General features: G+C 37.6%; 1 protein-coding gene across 2 annotated transcripts in view; it reads left to right on the top strand.

Annotated features, from left to right (window-relative positions):
- Window positions 1-26,951, top strand: part of LOC128608842 (diacylglycerol kinase beta) — a 91,153-nt gene that overhangs the window by 47,952 nt on the left and 16,250 nt on the right. For both annotated transcript variants that reach the window (XM_053626945.1, XM_053626946.1), the window contains 5 exons: window positions 1,568-1,653; window positions 2,867-2,956; window positions 4,394-4,554; window positions 16,266-16,330; window positions 25,368-25,458. In XM_053626945.1, coding sequence (XP_053482920.1) covers window positions 1,568-1,653; window positions 2,867-2,956; window positions 4,394-4,554; window positions 16,266-16,330; window positions 25,368-25,458 — 493 coding nt within the window. The remainder of the gene's footprint in view (window positions 1-1,567; window positions 1,654-2,866; window positions 2,957-4,393; window positions 4,555-16,265; window positions 16,331-25,367; window positions 25,459-26,951) is intronic.

The raw sequence follows: 26,951 nt of genomic DNA on the forward strand, positions 1-26,951 counted from the left end.
AAAGCATCTGGTATACAGATGTAATTATCAAGATGTGTGTTGCACTGAATAACTGTATGTCATCATGTGGTCCTAAGTTACTCATAGTTTTGCATGTGTGACACATTAACCATTAACACACTTCATAGAAGTACGAACCCCTGCACGTGCACACAAACAAGCACGCGCGCACGCACACACTCACACAGACACACATGCATGTTACGCTTCAGTACATTCTGTACCTCTGAGTGAGTTGTTCAACAGGGCATTTCACTCAGGAAAAAAAAACAAGAACAAAAGGTGAAGTTGCAACACAGAAGAGCAGCCAACCCATTCTCTCCGACATGCTAACCCCCCCTTCCCAACCACCACCACCCCGCACACACACACACACACACACACACCCCACACACGACCAGAGCTGTGCTCAGTTTGAAAAAGCCATTCAGAGAAAGGAATGAGAGGGAGATACTGAGAGCTGCTCAGGCACTAAAGTGGGAGCGCGCAGGAGAACTAAAACCATAGATTAAAAATATAAATATAGCAGAAATGTGTAATAATAGTTTTATTATAAAGAGCAATCATCTTTTTCTGTAAATAAGGCTGTTTCTATAGTTATAATTACCCACTGTAATGCCTTTTGGAAAAGGATTTTGCCATTCTTAGCAGTCATGCTCCTTTGTGATTTTAGCATGAGACTCATACTTCAGCATTAAGTGGGAAATTGAAATTAGGAAGAGATAGCTTTGCATGTTATGTCATACCTGTAGGCATTTTTACTCCAAGACTGTTACTAAGACTTTCCTGTTTCCTGAGATCATGTGTCTCTTGTACCGGGATACAAAGGGTGGAGGCTGAGTTTATGCAGAATAAGGTGAATTGTAATGCATTGTGTATACAGATTTCTGGTTTGTTCTCTTCCTATACCTCAGCAACTAAATTCTGTGCCTTTCAAACAAAACAGTCACTCGATGGGTATTACCACAACGTAATAAACACAGCATTTGTCTTGTGTTTAAAATGTGGAGCCACATTTACAGTGATTACACTCAATCCTCATTTCCTCATAGTTATACTTCTCCATATTGAATCAATGTCTCCATCTTCATCATGGGTGTGCAAAGATGTCTGAATGTAGAGTTGCAATGTATTGGGAACTTTTTAAACATTCATTTCAGTCTTTTCATGCCCTGTGCACATTGTATTATTCATTAAGGGTGGGAGGGTTGGTGTAATGTAAACCAGGGCGTGTAAGGTGCCATGTAGGTATTTGGGGGCAGTTAAAATCTTCCATTTAAAACTTAGAACAAAGTATCTTTTTTTTCTTCTTTTTTCTTTTTTGTAATATATGCTGAAACTCCACACAAATTGTCAGTGTCTCATAGAATAATGCTTGTATCATATTGTGTATGTTCTGTAAGATTTATAGAATTGGTTGCTGATATAGATCAATAAAGAGTGTTGTAGCTCAATTACCAATTATTATATTATACAGTATATATTACATATTTTATTTTTAAAAGCCCCCATGAAAAAAATTAAGGACATCTGCCTGATCTTTTGACTTTTTTCCTTTGCCTTCCAGATTAAACTTTTTCCGTGATGTGCCTGATTTCCGAGTATTGGCCTGTGGAGGAGATGGAACAGTGGGCTGGATCTTGGATTGCATTGGTAAGTGTAGCGTTGAAGTTTTTTCATTTGGAAGATGCTTTTATCCAAGGCATCTAACAATTGAGACAAGCATTTGGCGGTTAAAACCCTACTCAAGGGCCCAACAGTGACAGCTTGGTAGGATTTGAACTCTCAGCGTTCCGATCAGTAGTCTAGAGTCCTAACTCAAATGGCATATTTGACTTTATATTAACTGGAGCTGAAATCAAGGGTGAACTGAACTATTTTAAACATTGTCTCATGTGTTCTGCCATAGATGTTTTAACTATGGCCAATGATTTAAACATTAAAGCTCAGTGGGCTAAATTGGAAAAAAAAAAAAAAAGAAACAATTGCAGGACTCAGTGAAGAACTTGCACATATAATCATAGTAACATTTAATGGGCCTCTGAAAGGATTATAAATTCATAAATTACCTAGGAATTGTGTACACTCATCTGTGACTTCTTTCATATGACTGAGTGGTGGATAGCAGTGAAGAGATAATGGCTTGCCTTTCCCCCCACTGACAACCATGCTGATGTTAATGGGTAAGCATTACAGAGGAGCCAGCATGGGGGGTGATAGACAGTGCCATTAAGTGCTGATTTGAATCAGTTTCATCTGATCCTGGATCGGTGGTTTTGAGCTGTTATTCTCATGGGAGCCAGTGAGTGTCCATTAGTAGAAGAGCAGGGGAAAGCCAACTTTGTTGAAGTAGCCTGAGTGCTGATTTAAGAGCACCTTCATTGCTCCTTTAATGCCAAAAACTGACTTTTAATTAAATCGACCTGATCCTCGATCAGATTTCTGGAGTTTCTTCTAGCTCCTCACCCACATGAGCTTAACATGCATTAGAAAATAGCTTCTGATGGCAGACGATGGTTAATCTTTGTGGTTAGGCAATAAATCTACGGAGTATCAACAAATGCAAGATCTCAACAGGCCTTGTGCAAACTACAGGACAGAGAGCCACACTAGGATGATCAGCAAGTGAAGAAATATTGCATATACAGTCCTACTATAAATAAATATAAATAAGAGACACGTGCACTTTCTTTTGGCTAGTAGACTTGTATTATGTACTTCATGCTTTTTTGGGCATTTACTGTCTATCTATCTATCTATCTATCTATCTATATGTTGGGGTTTTTTTTCAGTGTACACTGTAAGCACTAAGAATGCATTCAAGTACTTTTGGATTATTTGCAGTGTTTTCTGTGCTATTCTCCAGATAAGGCTAATTTTGCCTGCCACCCTCCTGTCGCCATCCTACCACTGGGTACTGGGAATGACCTGGCACGCTGCCTCCGCTGGGGTGGAGGTGAGACCTTTATATGTGTTTATGCACTGGGAGGTATTTCCTACTGGATAACTATTCAGGTTACTTTTAAGGCTAAAATTTGTACTCGAGTAATTGTACTTGAGTAATATTTAGTTATTATTTCCATCACAAAATCAACTAATCTTTTTAAAAGAATATTTTACTTCATGTTTTTGATCTAATCACCCAAGTAATTTGCTGATAATGTGAGAAAACACTCACTGGCATAAAATGGTATAAGAAACAAGCATAACAAACTCGCATCACTTTACACATCAATTGAAACCATGGTGTTCCTATGAAGACCATTCATATATATTGGAGCAAAATGTTGAATACTGTGGGCATTTAGGCTAAAGTGGATTAAAGTTAAAAAAAAAAAAAAAAAGGATTTTCAGCTGTTAGGCAGTTGTGTACTTGTGGAGGTTGTGGAATAATTACCCTATTACATCATGTCTCTTTTTTCGATGTAAATGAGTTTTTGTCCACTGGAGAACTGCTGTCAATATATTTTTGTCTTGGCAAGAGTGGCACTTTAATATACTGTATAACTACAACATAACACAATCTGGTGCCATGTAGTGGAGTGAAAACTGAAATGTTTATTCAAAAGTTAAAAAATAAACCTCCTGAAATTGAGAACAACCTAACCTAAGTATACACAATCATTAATGTTAATGTTAATAATGAATTTTACAAGGCCTCTATATGAGTTCTGGTCTGTGTGAGTGCAAGTGTGCATAGGACTGTGTTCTGTTCAGGGAGGAAGAATGGGCTGCAGGTGTCATCACATGTGAGCCCAGACAAACAGGGTTGCCAAGACCGTGTTAATATGCCTGTTTCAGTCATAGGGTGTTGGCCCTCGTTAAAACATAACGCTTCCACCTTGGTAAAGTAACACCCTGTGTCTGTGCACTACCCAGTACGTACAACTAATACAGTAATATAAGACAGCCACACTGGGGAGTCTGTCTCTGGGCAGAGAACGTCAATCACATCATCTATATAGTGCTGACAGAATGGCCTCAACTTGATTCACTTGTCTGTTTGAGCATTTTTATTTTTACTTCCCAATATTTATTTTATTTTTACATCTACTTAAGTCTCTTGATGGTGCAATAAGTCAAACGTGTTAACCTGCTGTAGTCATTTCTGCATATCTCTTTTGACACATACCCAAAAACGCTGACACAAACAACATATTGTGGAGTCTAGATGTTGTTGTTCATTCTAATTCCTTTATTTAATTTGATCAAAATAACTTGCAAATGATGGTGATGTTTAAAAAGGGAAATCACCTCCTTCATGTTTCATTATAGATTTCATTCAAGGACTGTAGAATAAATGTGCATGTGCTACTAAGTGTGCATGTTTACAGGCTTGTCTGTTTACCTCTAACCTACTTGTTGTGTTATATGGCTGTATTCTGTCCTCCAGGCTATGAGGGAGGCAATCTTCTCAAGTTCCTCAGGGACATTGAACACAGTAGTGAGGTAGTGCTGGACCGCTGGAACATTGACATTTCCCCTGACGACAAGGAAGAAAAGGGAGACCCTGTGCCATACAGCATAGTCAATAACTACTTTTCCATTGGAGTGGTGAGCACTTTTATGCTGTGCACTTTTCATTCTTATTAAAATCTTACCCCCACCTTGTGCCGATACTCTCTGGGATAGGCTCCAGGTTTCCCGCGACCCAGTAAGGATAATCGTTATAGAAGATGGATGGATTAAAATCTTACTTTGCTAATACAGACCTGGTGCTCAAAAAGTTCTAGATAAAATAGACTGTGCAGATGTCACAACTTTGCCACAAGAGCAATTTGCATCAATACAACAGAAATGGAATAGGCTAAGAAAGTATTCATACATACAGAGTGTCTTAAAAGTCTCTATTCATAGCGGACTATGTTTGCCAGCACCACATCGGTTGTGCCTTTGTCAGTTCGTCACTTCTCGGTTGGTTCGCAACACTTCCAGTCTTTTTGAATTTGTTAATAATTTTGGCAACAGTGTTGTATGTGATGTGCTTGCTATGTTTACTGTTAAAGTCCACTGCAACCTTTTCCTGATCTAGCCATGAGAATTCTTCAGGCATTCTTCAGGGCTATCTGAAAAATATATATATAATCTAAAATAAGTATGAACATTTTTGTAAGTCATTTTGCTAAAAAGTGTTAATTTCCCCTATGTATGGAGAGTTTAGGGACACCCTGTATTTACCTAATTGTACATTAGGTCTTAGATCTGAATTAAGATGATTTGAAATCACTCTTAAAAGGGGCTATTTGGATAGTTAAGCAACTAACTTAGCAGCCTAAAGAGATTCTACTCTCATATGGAAACACTCTGTAGTGTTTAATACAAACAGACTAAGTGATGAACCCTTTTCTATTTTTCTAATAGTGTATAATTGCTAGTATTTACAACACTGTAATGTATATGGCCTCTGCAAGAACATTTCAATGGTTATAAGTTATAGTCTGACTGCATTTCAAGTCATGTAGGTTCACTTTGTTTTATCAAGAAACTGGGACAGTCCAGTAGAATCCAGGTAAATCCAACAGTAATAATTAGCAACCATTTCATCTTCACCTCTGCTAGAGACAGTTGGAGTTTAATCAAGGTTGTGGATTTTTAGTAAACCAACACATTTCTGATTACACAAGTTTTAGGTGTCTGTTTTATCCACATGAAGAACTTCCTATTCACGTTCCATAAATTACATTATATATTTTTACATACTTCCCAAAGGCTGAAGTTAATTTATCATCAAATGATATTTGTAAGTTTATATCATTATGTGTTCATTAGACCTAATGGGCATTTAATGGGATACTTACCATATGTAATGTTAAAGGTAAGCATCATTACATTAGAAAAATAATAACTTGCCCAAACTTGAGCAGCATGATTTTCTGTGGAATGGAGAAAATAAGAAAAATAAGTAGCCTGCACTCAGTTACTTAGCAACCGTACTGTTCATTGCAATGTTATAAATGCCATTTGTTGACAAGTTTGGTGGGAAAAGATCAAATTGATGCTAACATATTCATTGTGAAGTGCAGTCTTTCACAGCAATTGTGGCACAAAAATTTCAACCAACATTCTGATTCTTGTTCAAGAAGACACCACTGTTGAATTGCTCAAAAGATATCTGAGGCATTCAGTATAATTTAATTTAGAATGATTAAGAAAGCTTATCATAATACAATAAATGTGACTTTAATGCTTTTCCTACTTTAAGGCTCTCAAGATTTGTAATTTTGATCAACCCTTTTAAGACCCAGGTAATAATAATAACAGTAATAATAATAATAATAATAACAACAATAATAATAATAATAATAATAATAATAATAATATTAATAATAATAATTAGTAGTAGTGATTTTTAGGACTTGTAATGCATATTATTTAGTAATTACAATGAATTATTGTAATGTACATATATTTAGCACACTTACTGAAGGATTCTGTGAGTTTAAGCATTAACATATTTAGTCTCTGGAATATATAAAAGTAAGGGCAAAAATATTTGCTCTTTTATTTTATTAGTATATACAAATTTAAATGTATTTTAGAAGAACACTAGATAGTCTACAGTTCCAGTCTGTCACAGTATGAGTGCCCACATACTCCCCTTCTTTCTTTAGACAATGATTAATCCTTAGATTCATTCCTGTGCTGTTCATAGATGGGTGCTCTATAAATAGTGTTTCATTTTGGGGAAAAAATATATTTCAATCTGATTCATGCCAGGTGTGTTGGTTACATGCTGCTTCATCACTGTGAGGGATACCAGGTAGCCCAGGTCACATTTAGAATGTCCAGAAATAGAGAAGAGACCTGAAATAGACCACCTGATTTGAATGAAAGTGAATTGGCAGGGGCAGACACAGGAAGGATTAGGCAAGGTGGTGTGCAAAAATAAAGAAAAAAAAAAACTCACCAGAATGTGACACACTGCAGTGCCATTATGTAACTAAATTCAGCCTCCTACTGACTAGAGCTCAGGCTCGGTTTTCCTCAGCTATCAACATCCACCGACTCAGGAGAAGCCGTGCTAGTGTAATACCCTGACTCTTCAGAATGCTGAACTAATGGAAAAATAACACCTAGACTTGGTTACAAGATAGGATTTGACCAATCTATCAACATTACTAAAAGAAAACGTATCATCATGTTTCCTCTGAAGCAAATAGCATGCTATTCCTTTTTTATCATAATATACAAGAGGAAACTAAGTAACAATGTTATGTATTGAGAGTATGAAGCATGCATCAGCCCATTTGTGGTGATGTGGTGGGGCGGCAGTGTGACTGCTGACTGTGGACAATGGATGCTCTGTGAATCGTGAGTCCTATGATGAGTATTGGCTGGCTGTGCCAGGAGGCTCCATGCATGGCTTGGCACCAGTTCTGGTCCTCACAAGGCAAATAAATAAATCTAGGCTTTTTTTTTTCTTTTTTTTCTTTTTTTTTTTTTTAACATAATTAGAAATATTGGGGAAGTATATAGCACTTTGTAGATACTTATTTATTAGATTTATTAGATACGTAGTTCTGATTCTGGTCAGAAGGTGTTGATTTTCTTTTCTTCTTCTTCTTTTTTAATAACTACATAGCTCTGACAGAAGTTCCAGCAGTAATTCAAATATCAGGTATATATTACTGCGTTAATACATTATGGTTTCTATATCAACAACATATTCACTAGGGTGTATATAGCAGATGCTCACTAAATTAAACCTAACAATAAGTGGACATAATAATTGCTCTAATAATTGCTTTGTTGAAGCTTCCTGTAAGGAGACATTTATTTATGTATAAAAGAAGTATTTAGTCAGTGTCAGCTTTAAGGTGAAGCTGTTCTGCCCTGGAGAAAGCTGTTATAATGAAAGTGATAAAGGGCACTAACTTGTTTCTTTTTTTATCATAGAATTTTTATTGGAAATTTGCATTTTACACATTATAACCACACCCAACAACCCCAACAAAACAACCACTGCCAAAACCAAAAGAAAGGGGGAAACAAAAGACAATAACAAACAAATATTCAAAGAAAAACACACACACACAAAAAAAAAAAAAACAGAAAAAAAAAAGGTAAGATGATTAGTGTTTACTGTCTACCTCTCCTAAATCCACATCCAGGGTGCATACATCATTGAAGTAGGTAATAAATTGTTGCCATTTTCCCAAAAATGAGTCACCCCTGCCTTTGATGTTGTACTTGATTTTTTCAAGTTTTAAAAAGAACATTAAGTCTTTAAGCCAGACTGATATAGAGGGGGGTTGTGGAGAGGTCCAAGACAGCAATATTCTGCGCCGAGCAAGTAACAATGCAAAGGCCACAACACTAGCTTGTTTATGGTTCAGAGGCTGACGCTGAGAAGAAACATCAAAAATGGCAATTAAAGGACAGAAATCCAATTTCATTTTAAGAATGTCGGACATAGTTTCGAAGAAAGAGTTCCAAAATTTCTGCAGTTTGGGACAGAGTGCAAACATATGACTGAGGTTACAGGGCGAAAGTTTGCATTTTTGGGCACTAACTTGTTTCTAAAATATTCCAAAACATTAAATGTAACTATAAATGGATAAAACCTACAACATGACATTCTTTGATAAATAAAATGTTTAATGTTGGCAAATTGCTGCACTGAATTGGGACATGCTGTTGGGACATGCTGTTTTAAAAAGAAGCAGAAGAAGAAGGAAAATGAACAACTTTGGGGTCATAAGAGTAACTCCACCACCCCAATGTTGATTATTTTCCTATAACAGCTCATCACATTATGTTGTATTTCTCTTATATTACAGAGCATATCACAGTATTACTTATTGCAATGTTTGCATCCAATGTTTTGAAATGTATTCGTAGTGTAATAAATTGTAGATTCAGGAATGGTGTGGCAACAGAGGCCCTGCTATCTGTCGCACAGTCATGGCATGGTCCATGAGGAGAGGACAGATGGCTCCACATCGGGAGCCTCTGACACCTGAGCAAACCAGTGTGGTGACTCATGTGCTGATGTAATCATTAGCAATGCTGCACAGCCTTATAATTCCCAAAAGGGAACATTTTCCTGCCACCTTCCACCGGGGTTGCCATGGCATTAGTGGTTACCAGGCCACCATTGCTAGCTAGCTTCAGGGTCATCTGTTTCATGTTCGCTGCCAGTCAAAAGAGTACATTTCATAGAAAGAAAAGAGCTGCTTATGTAAGACAGGTAAAAAAAAAAAAAGGCAGTAATACATCCACATCCTATCTGTTCAATTGCAAGATACCATGTGTAGATGACGGTGATTTGAGTTAATTTGGGCTAACAGAAAGCCCGTTTGACAGCCAGAGAGAGTAATGAAACTTTCCAAATGTGAGCTGTTCCAAAAATTCGACGTCAGGTTGACCCAGAACAACATTTTGAGTTTTGTACAATAGTTTAAAATGGAACGTTTAAGCTATTCAGTAATACAAATATTAGTTTTTCATAAATATTTACAATGACGTCAGTGCTAGTGATGCGTTTATCCCACATGGGAAACGTTGTCATTGATCAGGCATCATCAGGAAAGATGATACTTTTTCATCCAATTGTTCTATGTTTCATCCCCACAATTCTTCATTCAAGGTTTTTTTTTCTTTAACGTGTAATACAATAGCAGGGTGGATGAAGGGGCAAAAAGCAGAAAGAGAGATAGATATAATGTTTAGCTCACTAGATTTTGAGAGCTTTCAACATATATTTATTGAATTTTACAATATTATATATGACACAGCATTAAGGATGAGAATTTGATTTATTTTAATCAATCAAACATAAAATGAGCCCAGAATTGAGTTTGTGTTCTAAAATCTGATTTCTACATTGTGATTTCTGACCCAAAATGATATACAGTATTAATCAATAGATACACTAAAGTATGGATTCAAGTATGTGTACTTTGGACAGTTTTTTCTTTAGGTTTCATGTCCATTCTTTATTTGCTACCCTCAGCACTAACATTTGATGCCCCAGAAGATATGAGAATGAGTTAGACCCTTTAGTTCATCTCAGTCTGACTTAGTGACTTCAAGTAAGCAAGCCCAGTTCATAAGTGAAAACTATGAATAAAATTTCCGAGACATTTCTATTTTTTCTTAATACAGTGTAGTGATCCTGCTGAAAAGTGTTTTCTGCTTGATCAAGTTCCCCCTATCTGGAAAGAATGTGTCCTGGAGAATTAGAGAGAGAAACCACATTACACCAGCAGGCATTAAACACACGTCACCTTGCTCTGCCCCCCAGCACAAGTCAGCTCCCTTAGGCCTGGCAGATGAAATCTAACCTCATCTCCTGCCATCAACAAGCTATCTGTGTCCCTGTTCTTTCCTCCCTAGATTGGCAGTGGGTGAAGCATAGCTCTGGCAACATGTTCTCCTTAGTCTCACTCAGTTTTTCCCCTCATTTAGTCGATTTCAGATGAATTCAGTTCCATTAATGGCCTTTGCTCCATATGTGCTGTGCAGTCTAGCAGCTCAGGTATGTGGTGGGGTTATTGCTGAAAGAGGCTGCCGTGGTTAGAGGAGTAATCAGGGATCAAAAAAAGCCAGGAAACAACAGAATGATAAGCATGTTTGCTCTATGCTGCTGCTGCTGCTGTGTGTGTGTGTGTGTGTGTGTGTGTGTGTGTGTGTGTGTGTGTGTGTCTGGCACAGGCTGAAGGTCAGAGGAAGTATCAGTGTCAGGAAGTGTTTGGCTGCCAAGTTCAGACCAGGTTACTGCTGTAACGAATGGCTGTACTGAGTAACACCTCGAGAGTCTTAAAGAGAGAAAGAACACATAACTTTTCCCCTCAACGAAACATGAAAAACAAATGCAAAAAAACCCCATTACAGTTGCATATAGATATTACCAGGCTGATGATTAGTCCCATGTTCACATACTATGAGAACCACAGATTAACAGTAACACAGTGGACTAATATAATAACTCTGTATGTCAATTACTGTGACCTGAATATCACCACATTTTAATATTCTTAAACTTTGCACCCTTGCAATACTCTCTCAAATGTGTAATATGGACAGTGTGAGCTTTTTCAAAAGCAGCCCATGAAGACCTTAGTAATTAGCTAATGACTTGAATCTGGTGAGGATAAATCACCAGATTCAAGTCATTAGGGCAGTGGATTCTAAGCGCCGGAGATTCCTTGCTTATGGGAGGGGTTATGTACCCAAAGACATACTGTCATCTTTATTGAGGGATCATGACATCACCTTAGGAACACCGTCCATTGTGCCATGCACACAGTGATTCCTAGGGGCAATTGTTAGAGCAGCTAATTCATCTACATGTATCTGACATGTATTTTTGGAAGTTTGAAGAAACCCACAGGAAACTCATGTGGACACAGGAAAAACATGTGAAACTGTACCACTGTGCCATTCACATGAACATTTTAACTCCACAGTAGTATTTAATGGTTCATATGAAGTTAGACACTCAGGGCTTTAAGAATTTCGAGTTTTCCATAAGTATTTCTGTTTTTTTATCTAGCCTACTAGGTTTAAATGTTATAATTTTATTTTGGCAGTTGTATACAGTGTTTTACCATCAAAAAGGCTTTAATTGTGCTGTCCGTACCACGTTATTGTGCAGAGGTGGGAATTGTTTGCGCAGCAGGAGACACACTCCCCTCCATTTTCCCATCACCAGCAGCTAAATACAGTGTCATGATACTCTACACACAGACACCCAACAGTGTCCTCAATAATCTTGTTACAGACTTGGGGTGATAAAATAATTCATTTGTTTATACTGATTGAAAATGTCTGATAAGTCGATTTCCATTCCTTGGTCATGACAGAAACCTCTACCTTTTCTTTCACTCCTTAAGTAAAATGAGTTTATTCATTTTTACGTCGCCTTACCCTAAATTAGAGTGAGTATAGATTTGATGTTTGACATCATCACCAGTATGTGACTTTAACGTACCAGAATTGCACCGATACAGTGTCAGTTGTCATGATGTTCAAATGGAAGTCAGTTTGGAAAGTGTTATAACACAACCTTATGTCAACAAAAACCTGCCACTTTAATATTTAATCAATAATCGGTTGTCAGGAATGGCTTATGTAGGTTTCATGCAGCACATGACACAAATTTTAAATAAACTGCTAGTACATATCAGTGTCTGAAACAGCACATGTGTGTCTGAAAGTATAAGTTACAGAAAAGAAGGCTGAAGAGGTAATCCATTGTTGATGTGAGTGACATTCTCTGGTGCATGACTGGGTTGTTTGTTGCTGTTCTTTCCCCAGTGACCCCTGGTTCAAACAGCAAAATCAAAACAACCTTCAATGGTGTCCAACTAGAAATGTCACTGCACTGTGTCACATATCTAAAGAAACCCTGGCAAACACTGTATTAGTCTAGTGTCACTTCATGTCACATCATGTCATGATATTAGCTGCCTTGGCCGCCTTCAGTCACACACATCTAGTCTTGCTAGTACTATACTTCCACATCACAAAAGCATCAGCTACAGCTTATGCAGGCTAAAACAGACTAAAACTTTTACAATAAAAAAAAAATCTCAGTATTGTAATTATAAACTTTCTCTGAGATGTAAGGTACTTAAAATTTTACGATTGGCACAAATTCAGTTATTAATACGCAGGAAAGTCTAAAAACTTTGCTCATACTTTTGGTGATACAAGTATTCTGTACCTGGTAAATAATCTAGCTAGTACAATGCTAAATTTTAAAGATGTGTTTTGCTGTTTTCAGATAGGGGCAGAATGCAAACCAAAGTAGGTATCCTCCCCTAAACCGACCACCTTGCATGTTTCCTGTTTCTCCCGTTGCTGCACCTGCAGAGCCAGGCAGGAAGCCAGCGCAGGTGCTAACGTAGCCTGGTCTGTTCGTGGCTTCATCAGCGCACCGTCAGCTATCAAACTCTGCAAATCCCGCACTCGCTCACTTCCTGTCTGTCTGAGTGTGCACCGTGAGGCGCTGAGACCCTGCTCCATGTCACTCGCTGAGACAGGCGGTGTGTGTGTGTGTGTGTGCATTATTGAGCTTGGGCCTGCTAAAGGATGTGGTGGCTTTTAAGCTCCCTTGACTTGGTGCATGTCTGCGTCTAAATATAGGGATGGATCTGTTACAGTTAGAAGCCTGACTTATCAATTGGCTTCTCTTCTTTGGCTCTGTTGCTTTGATTTTAATCAAGGTTTAGTTTGACAGCAGCACGTACCCTTGAGACCACATCGCTGTGACAACAGCGTGTTGCTAGACAAGGAAGCAGCAAACAACCTCTGACGCTGTTTGCTCAGTGTGTCATAACTCTCTGCAGTGGTGAATTCATTGGAGCTCAAATCTTCTCTAATTCCAGACTGCTGAGACTACAGCTGCTCCTAAGGCCATACAGACTTCATATAAATCCATAATGAACTTTTTCACACTATCTGTTGTTACCCAGATGAGGATGGGTTCCCTTCTGAGTCGGGTTCCTCTCAAGGTTTCTTCCTCTTAAAACATCGTAGGGAGTTTTTCCTTGCCACCGTCGCCACTCAGTGGCTTGCTCAGTTGGGATAAATTCGCACCTTTAATATCTGTATACCATGTTGATATTTCTGTAAAGCTGCTTTGAGACAATGTCTATTGTAAAAAGCGCTATACAAATAAAATTGAATTGAATTGAATTGAATTTAATCATAAGCATCAGTTCTCATCCAAGCATTGTGTTTGGATGTATTTTAGACTTGATAGTTACTACATGCACAAACAGCCTTGATATTGATATATAAATATGAGCAATTTTACTATTATCCATTTAAAAAAAAAAACATTATCAAAGCTAATTTGCTCTGGTTTTCTCCACTGGTGGAAGGTGGGGCAGAGCCCCCCATCATATACAGTACATCAGCCATTCAACAAATATGAATCTTCCTCATCAAAAGTTCTCAATCAGAATTCTATACATCTTAAATTCCACTAAAATACAAGTTACCTGTGTTGAGTGACATCTGGTGATCCTGTTTTATAGCAAATAATAAGAATTAAATCTAATACATTTCCACAAACAAAGGCAAAGTGTAAGTGCAGATAGTGTGTGTATGATGTACAGAAACATTTTTATTGGAATACATATTGCATAGATTAGGAGAGGGAAAGGGAGATTATGTATAATGTGTGTAATGCTGGTCATTGAAGTGGATAAATATCTGTACATCAGAAATGTGTGCCCACCACAGTGACCTTTTTCCCAGACAAAGGCTGAGAAAAAGATTCGAATTTAGGATCATCTCAGGTCTTTTGTGTGGTTGATGAAATGTAGTTGGGCTGGAAATTTTTCTTGAAACTTGGCTAACACACCTGCTATAAGCGAGTTGAATAAATGTATGTGTAAATCTGCTCAGTATGAGCTGGTAGACTGTATGATGGATGACTGCATGTTGTCAGCTCTCAACTGTCTATTACACGGTTACTCTAAAAATTCACAAGTAGCCAATAGCATAAGTCAAGTGTGATACCCTCTCGACTTAATTTTGTCTGAGGCTGTATCGTAATTAATGTCCTGCCCCACCAAATCCAAGGCTTAGGGTTAGGGTTAACCTTAACCCTAACCCTTACTACCACATTGCATAGGCAGACTCAGCATTTCTATGTAGCTAGAGAAGTGCAGGACATGTAATGAGTCACTGTAGTTTATTTTTTCATTTACCATTGAGACCATGCCTTCATATTCCTGCCTATCTACCTTGCAATTAAACTACATTAAATCCAGTTCAGGTCTGTAGCATGAAAGTAGATGCACATTTCTGTTGCCATTTCATCTCTCTCATCTTCTATCTCTGTTAATTATTACAACAAAAAAAAGGAAAAACAATTCTTAAATTAAATGAGTGTAAATGATTGATGTTCAGCAAAAAAGCTGGAAGCTAAAGATAAATTGAAATTTTCGGTTGATAAATGAATTAGATAGTTTCATTAAACATACCCCTGCCCCTCAAGAGTTATATTTCCTAAAGGAGGCTGATTAAGACAACGTGCTTATATCATTAAATCGAAATTTAACATCATGACTCATTACACTGTAGACTAGTGATTTTAGAGAAGGAATATTGACCATCATTGGCTCATTATATCATGCAAGCTTGAGTGACTGAGTGCCATTTTTTTAATCCACTATTAAGAACTATTTTTGATAGCTTTACTTTCAGAAATAGAATTAGTTTGTTTGTTCCTGTTGAACGTTGAAGGGTCTGTTGCAAATGTTGTTCTGAATGCTGAATTTCTTATTGTTGCTTTCTAAATAAGGTATGTTGTTAATGAACGTACTTGAGAAGAGATGAGATTGAGTTATACCTTGTGCATAATATTGTTTCTTTTACCTAATTAAGTATGCTCTAAAAAAAAAAAAAAAAAAAAAAGGTTTTTTTAAGGGATTTTGGATAGTTATTGATTATCAGCTTCCTTAATTTGTTCTACTTAGAACCCTGTCTGAAAAGAAAAGATTGTTGAAAGCATTTTATAATGAAGAGAAGGATGAAAATGGACATCAGATGTTTTCATTTGCTGTGAAATTAAAACCTATGAAATTACACAGAAAAAAAAGAGTTTGTTTGAAAAATATATGAGTGAGACTTTAGTATGGTTTTGCTCTGCCACTGCTATGATGTTCATGTCGTTAATCCTTGGCCCTTTCTATTTCCCTCAACCCATGTTCCTGGAATGCGTCTGGCTGACTGACACTTATATATTAAGCTAAGGCACTCTGTGGCCCCACTGACCACTTTTTCCAGTCAGACAGGACTATCTGCTTAAACATCTTCTTATCTGGCCACAAAAAAAGGGCTTTCATTCACCTCTCTCCTCATTGCCCTAAATACATGAGCATGCTTCATTTTTCAGCAACAAAATGTCATTTTCATTGCAAAAAAACCTCAACATTCACCCCAATCACTGATCTGGGGACAGGATACAGCACATTAAAGCACAGAACAGGATTACAGCACATCATGGAATATGTTAAAACTGGTGCTGGATCAGGGTTCCATAAAGCTTTGCACTAAAAATACAGATGCATCTCAAAAAAAACATTGATCTTTGCTAGGGGCAATAGACATATATGTCTGAGTCATATCTGGGCAATGTAATGATGTGCTCTTAAGCCCTAGAAATTTATGCATGATGTAGAGTCCAAAGGTTTTTTTTTTTTTAAATACACATCCATGCATGCAGGAACAGTTTCTAAATGTGCAAATCATAAATGCCTGTCTTACAGGTATGTTAGCTAATCTGTTTTTTTCTGTCTCTGTAGGATGCATCAATAGCTCACCGATTCCACTTGATGAGGGAAAAACATCCTGAGAAGTTCAACAGCAGGTAAAGTTCTATCAGTGTAAATGGATTAGAAAAAACTGAGAGACATGTTTTCAATGAATTGATTAAAAGAAGAAATGACCATTTCAGTCTTAAACGTTAACTGTTTTACATACTTCACTGTCCACCCTGATTGTTTTAGATACCCATAGGTTATCAAAATGGTATTATTTAAGACTTAGTCCTTAAAAAAGTGAAATAGTGTTCTAGTTCTGGTCTTTCTCGCTGACAATGCTGCTTTATTGTGCCTCTTGTGGCTGCAGCTTTAACTACTGGGCAATTCACTGAAATCAATATGTGAATAAATGCCACCTACCTGGCAAGATCAATTGATTACTGTTGCTAGGCTACAGTCGGAAATTGCAACCAGTTCATAATGTGTAACAGTTTTATATAACCATGCTTTTTAGTGCTGAGTTCTTGAACTTTTCTAGTCTGTATAGCTTGTGATGTCTGATATTTCCTTCCTCACATACAGTATGTTTTGGGGTCTCGTGTTTTTTGTTCACAGTTTAAAAGTGATCAGGAACATAAACTTGTGCTACATTAGTCAACATCCTCAAACACAAAGACATTTGTTGGAGTGAGTTTGCCTTGTAACCTTCTAAAAGAAACTTTGACACAGAAAAGCTTGATGAATGAGAGCTCCTTTGCTTCATTCCTCTTTGAAAACTGTCTAGGTCATTGTCAGGTTAAGCACAATGGTGCTTGGGGCCAAGATGCAGGAAGAGGTGGAATGAATGTCACTTTGTAATTAAATGTTGTGTAATACATCTCTTGTCAATTCAGAATCCAAAGCTTACAGGGCAGTGCTAGTCATTTCTCATTAAGGACATTTATAGCAAGAAAGAAAATAGACTGAACCTTTTCTGAACTGCTTTTCCTTATTCTTCTAATTGTACCATTTAATCTGAAATGTAGAGACAGACAAATTTATCAAAGAAGCAAATATTCTTGAAGCTAATTGGACAAAAAAAAAACAGCTTGGCATTACTGAGAAATATGAAAATGCAAACTACTTTCTCCTGAAGACTTTCCCATGTCAGCAAATTTAATGACTGTTGCAATGCACTAACACTGGAAAGTCCTTCCAAAAATGTTAAATAAACATTTCCTAACAGAAAGCTTCACCATATCAACGATTCTATGTTTTTCTTTGTTTAATAACATTAATATACAGGTGCATCTAAAAAAAACTTGAATATCATGGAAAAGTTCATTTTTTCCGTAATTTAATTTAAAAAGTGGAACTTTCATATAATCTAGATACATTACACATAAAGTGAAATATTTCAAGCCTTTTTTTGTTTTAATCTTGATGATTACGGCTTAAAGCTCATGGAAATCAAACATCCAGTATCTCAAAATATTAGAATAAAGAATTTATAATATGGAAATTTCGACCTTCTGAAAAATATGTTAATTTATGCACTTAGTACTTGGTTGCGGCTCCTTTTGCAAAAATTACTGCATCAATGCGGCGTGGAATGGAGGTAATCAGCCTGTGGCACTGCTGAGGTGTTATGGAAGCCCAGGTTGCTTGGATAGCGGCCTTCAGCTCGTTTGTATTGTTGGGTCTGGTGTCTCTCATAGATTCTGCTTTTGCACATTTAGTTCAGTTCAGGAGAGTTGACTGGCCTATCAAGCACAGTAACACCATGGTCAGCAAACCAGTTACTAGTAGTTTTGGCACTGTGGGCAGGTGCCAAGTCCTGCTGGAAAAGGAAATCAGCATCTCCATAAAGCTTATCAGCAGATGGAAGCATGAAGTGCTCTAAAATCTTTTGGTAGACGCTGCATTAACTCTCGACTTGAGAAAACACAGTGGACCAACACCAGCAGATGACATGGCACCCCAAATCATCATTGACTGCGGAAACTTCACACTGGACTTCAAGTAACTTGGATTCTGTGCCTCTCCGCTCTTCCTACAGACTCTGGGACCTTGATTTCCAAATGAAATGCAAAATTTACTTTCATCTTCCCCCAGGATTGTAGTTGTGTGTACTGAACCAGACTGACAGCTTGAAGGCTCTGGAAACCTTTGCAGGTGTTTTGAGTTAATTAGCTGATTAGAGCTCTTCTCAGGTCAACATTTTTGTATTATAAATCCATTATTCTAATATTTTGAGATATTGGATTTTTGATTTCCATGAGCTGTAAGCCGTAATCATCAAGATTAAAACAAAAAATGGCGTGAAATATTTCACTTTATGTGTAATGAATCTAGAATATATGAAAGTTCCACTTTTTGAAAGAAATTACGGAAAAAAATTAACTTTTCCACGATATTCTAATTTTTTTTTAGATGCACCTGTACAGTATAAGCCTAGCATTTATGTTACAGCCAGAACTACTATCTGAGACTGTCACGAAAAATTAATCCACACCTTCTGATTTGAGAATTCAACCATGCTGTGGTATAAGTTATTTAAAATATTATGTATTTGTATGTTTTATGTCATGTTTGTTAGAAAAGTAAAACTAAAATTATAGTCCATTAGATATAATATTAACTGATATCATATACCATTTTATCATACCATTTTATACTGTAAGTGCTCTCTAAAGATATTGATGTTTCTAAAAAACAACAAAAAAATATATGTATATTCACACTATAATACTGAATGAAATTAATTTCTTTAAATTCATTTAAAGCATCACCAAGACTTGATACCATATTCTGAATAAGAAAAACTTTTGGAGGCTTTATATGTAGTTACCCACCTCAGAGACACACTGCTAATAACAGCACTTATAGGTGACCACTGTCAGTATCAAAATACAATGCATTTGTCACTTAAGAAAGAGGTATTTTGTGCCACTAGTGCATATACAGTGGCTGGACATAGACTGCTTTGAAGTGGAGCTGCTGTATTGTCCCGCGCTCTTATCAGATGCTGCATCTATTGAGAAAGTAAAAAGCCCATGTAGCCCCTGGCAGGTCAACTTAAGAGAAGACCTCGACTAAAATAGGGCTGTTTTTTTAGCCCTACTTAGTAGTTCTTCCCTCAAGGCTTCAGCATACTATGTAGGGAAGGTCAGCTTGCAGCTTGCAATTGAACTCTTCCAGGGCAGACAATAAATGCTGTAATTTCAGTTCCAACTTTTAATTTCTCAAACAGTACAGAGAATAGAGTGACAAAGTGCTGTGCAAAAATCTTCAGCACCCTAATTTCTTTAGATTTCTTTAAATTTTGGCATACTCTCTCTCTCCTGTAAATCACAGCAGCATTAGCCAATCATGTGCACCTGTGAGCTTTTGTGTGTAGAACAGCACAAATAGTGCTTTCCTTTGAGTGCGTTATGCTGCCTTGTGGTGCAGTATGAGCACCGTTTCAAAAAGAGGCGAATGGCTGTCTTCATGTGTCTCAGAGGAAAATGGGGAAAAAATAATATTATTAAAAAAAAAAGAAACTTTTCATGTCATTATTTTTGAAAAACATCTGTCTGTGACTTTAGCACAGTACGGTGACATTGAATATTTACATTTACATAAAGATTTACATAAAGACAGTAAGGCTCATGTTGTTTAAAGTCTAACAATGTAGGTTTCGATGGCACTAGTGGCACAAAGGCATTATAATCAGATCCATTATAACCAGTGGTAGTGCGGTAGAACCAAACTGGGTGAATTAGCTGGTTTAGTCCAGATTTAGTCCTAATTTTTGGGCACAACTTCTCATATTAAAGTGACATAAAGGAGACGTGGCGTCTTCTTGGACATATTTTAGCAGCCTGTCAGTGGTGTCAATTTCACACTGCAGTATTTGGTGAGCTTATTCAAATGGCTGAAGGATAGAGAGATGAAATGAGATGAGATGTTATGGGGAAAAAAATGTTATGAGCATATTGTAATGTTCAATACCAGGTCCCAGAGTTAGTCAAGTATAAGCCCAATAGGGGGAAAAAACATGTTCTATATTCTATTGTAGGTTTAAATGTAAAATGAACAGTAAAATTATATTTTTTGTATATAGCTTTACCACTTTCTTGTCATTGTATACATGTGTTTCCTTACAATGTAAGGAATAAAATGCAATGGGGCATACTGTCATAGAAAAAAACCTTCTGACCAATCAGAATTGAGATCTCAACAGCACTATGGTATAAGAGGTCATAAGTAAGAGCTAAAGTGTTTATTTTTAAATTATACCATAGTGCTGTTAAGTTCTCAAATCTGATTGGTCAGAAGAACAGCACAACTCTTACAGAAGTGCTGGCTGAAAGGCAAACCACACATTTATGTTAATGCACTCATTCTAATATGTTATCATATCTATAGTAACAGCTAACACAGGGATTGAAAAAACATGTGTAAATGTTGGTGTGGTGCAGCTTTCTGTGAAGAGACATTTATTTTTGGAGTCTACACTATCTGCTGAAATTCCACAACGTTATAAAACAGGAATAAAAAGAAAAATAAAACACTTGAAAATAATCAACTTCACACTACCCCATGATTGATTATTTTCCTGTAACAGCATGTCCCAAAGTATTTGAACTCTTACTTTATTTTTATTTATGTATTTGTTTAGTCCCTAATATATTTTCACTTAGTGGTTAGCACATTTGGGGCTTAGCATTCCATATCCACCCTTTGTACCCGAAGTTCTCCAGGTTCTCTGGTTTTCCTTCGCCAGTCCAAAGACGTGTGTTGTAGGCTGATTGGCATTTCCAAATTCCATCCATCCATCCATTTTCCATACCGCTTATCCTGCACAGGGTCACGGGGAAACCTGGAACCTATCCCAGGGAACTTGTGGCACAAGGCGCGGGACACCCTTCACACCCCCATTCACACACTACAGACAATTTAGAGACACCAATCAGCCTAAAATTGCATGCTGGAGGAGGAAACCGAATTACCCGATGGTTTATATTTATATTTATGTGTGTGTGTGTGTGTGTGTGTACCTGTGAATGTATTTGTACATGTACAATACCTCATTATATGTGTTAGGTGATGTTGCTTCACTAGCATGTGAACTCCCCAAGGAGTACTGTATGTAGTCTAGGTACTAATGATCAGACGGATCACAGTGGACCACGGATGTGTGTCCAATTCCACTCCCACCCTTTCACTGTGGGGACAGAGAGGAAGTTTTGGATTAAGAGGCATCAGATTGCCCTATTGAAAACGGGGGAAATCTCTTTGTCTGTTTGATTACAATAACAATAAAGATTCTGGCATTCAGTTTCCAAGCAGAACAATGGTAAGAAGGTCAACAATTCAAAGGTCAAATTATTCTCTTTCAAATGTTTTCATAATCAATATGGAATAATTGTAGATTATTATCAATAATCTATTCTGGTCCTCACAAAAACATCCCTTATTTCCTTATTTATTTCACATTGTTCATATGCATTAGATTTTAAAAAGGATCTGTATGGGTGTGGGTTGAGGTTGGTACTGAAATGCTGAATGTTGGCTTTGTTGTGAGGTATTGATTATTAGCACATTGTGTTGTAGTCAGTAATACTGTCTGTTATTCCTTTTTGCTGCTGATCTCAGAAGAACAGTGGATATTGTCTAAATGAGAACAGTGGCTTAAGGTACACACACCACTGGCAAAGCAATAAGTCAAGACTGCTTAGACTATGACTCTTAATCAACTGTTTGCCACATGGAAGGTCGGAATTCAAAACTGCAGTGATGTAGGTTAAATATGTTCATAATCACATTTATTTCAGTTAATTCATGGCTAAAATAAATAATTTCAGTATAATGGATGACACTCTTTTATTCAATCCTTATCTAGCCTTTAGTTTCTTTTATCCTCCATTAGCCATTGATTTAAATAGCATGGGTTGAAGGATTTCAGATAAAAGTCCATGAGAGACTTTTGTAAGTCCATGTGACATGAGAGAGGAAAATACCAAATATGGTCCTAACTCCAGCCTCTGCTTGTCATACCAGCTTGGGTTTCATAAGCCATATGTCTGTGTTTGCATTGTCTGTGAGTATGCCATGTGCCCATGAGTGTACGAGTGTGATGACTGCATATATATATGTACGTGTGTGAATATGTGTGTGTGTGTGTGTGTGTGTGTGTGTTTGTAAGCCAGGGTCCAGAAGAGACCCAATGTGGCTGTGTTCTGGAACGTGTCATTCCCTGCTGCTCCATGCCTGCGGTGTGGAGGGATAAATATACTCCTCTACTCCTCTCCTGCCAAAAGAACAGCCCGACAAAGCCTCACGCCTCTCTCCTGCTGTTCCTCAGTCGTATACACTCTGCAAGGGGCTGTTACACACCGCAGGCTACCTGAACCCAGACCTGAGTCATCCCTCTGCTTTGCCTTTGCATTTTTCTGTGAAGCTGCAGAGCTCTGTGCATACAATTTTGTGTCTAATAAGTGTCTATAAAGGCAAGAGTTGAAGATTACAAATTGTATGGTACTGACTTTACATGTCACTGCAAGTGACATGTAAAGTCATGTTTGAGCATGTTTGACCATGGTGTGCAGTTGGCCCATGCCATTGTTAACAATTCAAGGCACCGTTCAGTCTTTATCAGGAGCAAGTGTGTTGATCTAAAGCAAATTGAAACAGTGGCACATTGCCAGGAAGTCTGCAACTGCAAGGTCAGAGGTTCATATAGTAGGTGTGAGGCTCAAATTACAGCCTGAATCAAGGGTTCATAAGGGTGATATGGTGCATGAAAAAGAGAAAATGGTATAATAAAACTGGGAAAATCTATAGAAGGGTTAATAAATTAAAATGTTTATTTTGAGCATATAAATCTGTACACTGTGTGATCTTTTAGATTATTGTCCTCATCTGTTGCATGGAAATGGATGGAAATCAGTCATGTGGATGGGTGGAGTGGATGGTCAGTGTGGCCTTGCTGTCTCTCCTCCCCCAACTCATCTTAAATGTCCTGAACACCCCCAGGCTCCCCAACACTCCATCCCTTCATACATCACCCAGAGGCTGTCTAGATTGCCTAACTAGATTAGGATCACTTACTGGAGTACTAAGCTGCATTGTGACTGGTCACCATAGTGAGATGGAGAGAGAGAGCACCACAGGTCATCGACCTTGAGGGGATTATAGTTGATGGTTATCTTGAGGTAGTAACACTGAGTTAAGTGTATGTTGGTGTGGGTGTGTATTTGGTACTTGTGTGTGTTGGGCTTGAGTAATGTGGTTGTGTAATCCCAAAGGTTCGCTGACCTTTGGCTTATGTAAATTCACATGCTGACCAATGCTGTGATAAGGTCACACATTCAGTCACTCAAGTCTTCATGTGTTCTTTCCACTGACCCGAAGTTGTAGTAAAACAGTGAAATACAGAGGAATCACACTGACAGAGTGCCTGTTAACTTTTGATGACTGGACCTACCAGTGCCAACAAAAACTATTTACTTCTGAAAGAAAAGCCCATTTTAAACATTATTTCCTAGAACTTTTTGGGTGGGTGTCTCTGCTTTTGGCAAAGTGAATGCTTATATGCTGATAACATGCTGCTAAAGAAACTCAATTTTGTAAGTGTTAATTCCAAAGTGAGGAGAAAATCATGGCCTAATTGTTTTGTTACAGGGCTTTTCAAGTGGAAGCTCGCTAATGAGGTTAGGCAGCTTGCCCCATTGAGAATGCAAAGCATGTCTAATTGTGATCTCAAATATGCTCATAATCCTTTAATTTGACAGAGTAAAGGTAGTGAACTGCTGGAGGTGAGAGAGACAAAGATGCCTAAAATGATAGTGCAGTCTAACGTTAAGCATGAATTGAGCAATGAAGTAATTTGACAATAATACACATGACTGGTAAAGTACTCTTTATCTCATTTATATAATAAATAGTAGATGTTATATATAATATGGCCCTAGGTAGCTGTGTTTGGTTCTGTGGGTTTTAAATCTCATGACTAACAGATGCAATCCATCATTTACACTGTCAGCCTCTAGATGCAGCAGGGCTCGTTGATTAAACACTCATACCATCATTATCGGCAGTGCTCCACTGTGCTGGACTCTCTCATGGGTAGGCATAGGTGTAAATTGCTTATTTTGTTAGCAAAGTGAAAATACAACACTTTTATGTAGGATGGAGATTCGAAAGGACCCTGTGGTACTGTGTTCATTCAAATGTTCTGATAGTTTCTAAAATTATTCCTCTCTCTGGTACTCTGTCAAATTCACCCACATACACTGCACCAAACGCCCGTCTCTTTCCTCTCTCCTCTCCACACTGTTTCCTTCCTCACAAGCTCTCAGAGCCCATGTGGGATGTCATGCTCAGGTTGTTGTCCGTAGCTCTGTTCTCTCTCTGGGATTGAAGCTGTGTTCAGTGCCACTCATGATCTCTCACACCTGTCTGCCCAGGCTTTCAGTGTTGCACATCAATATTTCAGCAGCAAGAGGAAGGGCACAGGGTGGGAGATAAGCTCAAAGCTCCTTTGGCAGAGGTAGCCATGTCATGTCCTCTGGGACAAGAGAGATTGTAATTGGATACCAAAGAGATAAGATGTGATTCACAAAAAGGCTCTCCTGGAATGATCTAAGCTATTTAAAAACAAATTCACTTACATTTAGGCTATTCAGTTAAATTCAAAGAGCTTTGTTAAATGTCATCGATTATATTCCAGGATCAAAAATGAGTGCTCATGACAGTATAGAAGAGTAAAGAACGTGGCACATTGATGACTGGGATGAACATAAATATCTGTAATTGCTGAAAGTGTGTTGTATGCTGGAGATCAGTGGGGGTAACCTGTTTGATCTGTTGACAACCCAAGGCAGCGTTTTTTCCGAAGTATTTGTTGTCACACCAGCATTAGCATACGGGTGTGTCAACACAAGCTTGTTTGTTGTTCCAATGACAGAGCAGCTGCAAATTCAGATACTAGTTTAACTTTTAGTCAGTGCGATTGTAAAAAGACAGCATTGGGATTCCCACGGTTATATTATCTTGAGGGTTTTTACAGTATTACCATCACAGATTTATTTAAAAACTTAAGATCACTACTTTTTTCCTGAATACCTGTTTCTCAGTCTATATGTCTCTAATGATATATTTCTTACCCCCTCTCAGGATGAAGAATAAGCTCTGGTACTTTGAATTTGGCACCACAGAGACCATTTCAGCCACGTGCAAGAAGCTGAATGAGGGTGTGGAAGTGGAGGTGAGTTCAGCTCCTAAACCCCTTTAAAAAGGGTATCTAAAGGCCACATGGAATCCCACATTAACTGACACACATCTATGGCATGTTTAGAATTTTAGTAAAGACATTGAAGGTGCCAGTCACGCTCAAAATGCTATTCCACTAGCCTACTATCAACTACAAGGTGTTTCTAAAGACATAAACTGTGATTTGTCAATCCAGTAGCAGGCTTTTCACAGATACGACAGATTTCAGGCTGCTCCTACTGGTCTTATCAGCTATCTGTGCTGTGTTGCGGCAACACATCAGCATGAGGGGCCCAAAGCACACAGTCACAGCAAAATTCTGGTAATCTAGACCAGGCCATAGGCGCATGAAGAAAGGAGCTGACCTATTTCTATCTCAGAATGATTTGGAGAACAATGCAGGACATATTTAATAAGTGAGGGGTGGGCCTGTGTGACTTTAATTTCAAAGGTTCGAAGAAATTTAATTAAAATGTAAAATAGTGAACCACTCTGGCCTCACTTAATACAGCTACAGTATAATCATGCTACTTATACCATAATACAGTATATTGGGTACATAAACATGTCTTACCTCACAGATTGAAGTAGTTTATGTAAGGGATAAAACATGGCAGTGTGATACCTCGAAATGAGGTTGTTTTTTTTTCACATCTCGAAATGTTTTATTCCGTTTATACAACAGCAATTTGCTAATTATATTTTATTTATTTATTTATTAAAGAACAACATATCATACATTTTAAACATTTATATATTACATTTAATGTTGTGGAATGTCTGCAAAACAAGCTTAGCTCCTCTAATCACTTACGTTATAGGAACTATAAATGGTTTTTCCTCACCAGCCTCTCTTTTCCTATCTCTCTTGAAGTTAATAATACTATTTTACAAAATGAATAATAATAATAATAATAATATTATTATTAAGACTTCCCTGTTGCGGAAAACATACTGACTGCTGCAAAGCACTGACACTGGAGTCTCCTTCCATAATATTAAATAGACACTTATACTAGAAGCTTATAATATAAAGCTTTACCACATAAACAATTGTAGCCTATGTTTTCTTTGTCAAATAACACGATTTAAGTTTATTATTAATCTTAGATTATGTGAGTCCCACTGAATGAGCTGTTACTATAGAAAGGATAGAATATTAGAATGAACACATTAATATAACCTGTGATTTGTCTTGCAGCCGAAACTGTTGTCAGAGCTGTGCTGTTATAATGAGTTATCCACACCTTCTGGCCAATCAGATTTGAGAATTCAACAGTACTGTGCTATAACCTGTATTAAATCACTGTTCACTTCAGGGCAATGAGATGGCTGAATTCTCATTGTACATTACGTTCCGTTGGGTTGCACTGGCTAAATACCCTTAACATTAAATCAGAATAATTGTAGCTTCTTCATTGTTTGGTACCAAAATGTAACCTCAAGAGTAAGTGCTTTTTATCATCTTATCTGTTCATAACATCTTGG

Source organism: Ictalurus furcatus, chromosome 6 (genome assembly GCF_023375685.1).
Source record: "Ictalurus furcatus strain D&B chromosome 6, Billie_1.0, whole genome shotgun sequence".
In the NCBI taxonomy this organism is placed as follows: Eukaryota; Metazoa; Chordata; class Actinopteri; order Siluriformes; family Ictaluridae; genus Ictalurus; species Ictalurus furcatus.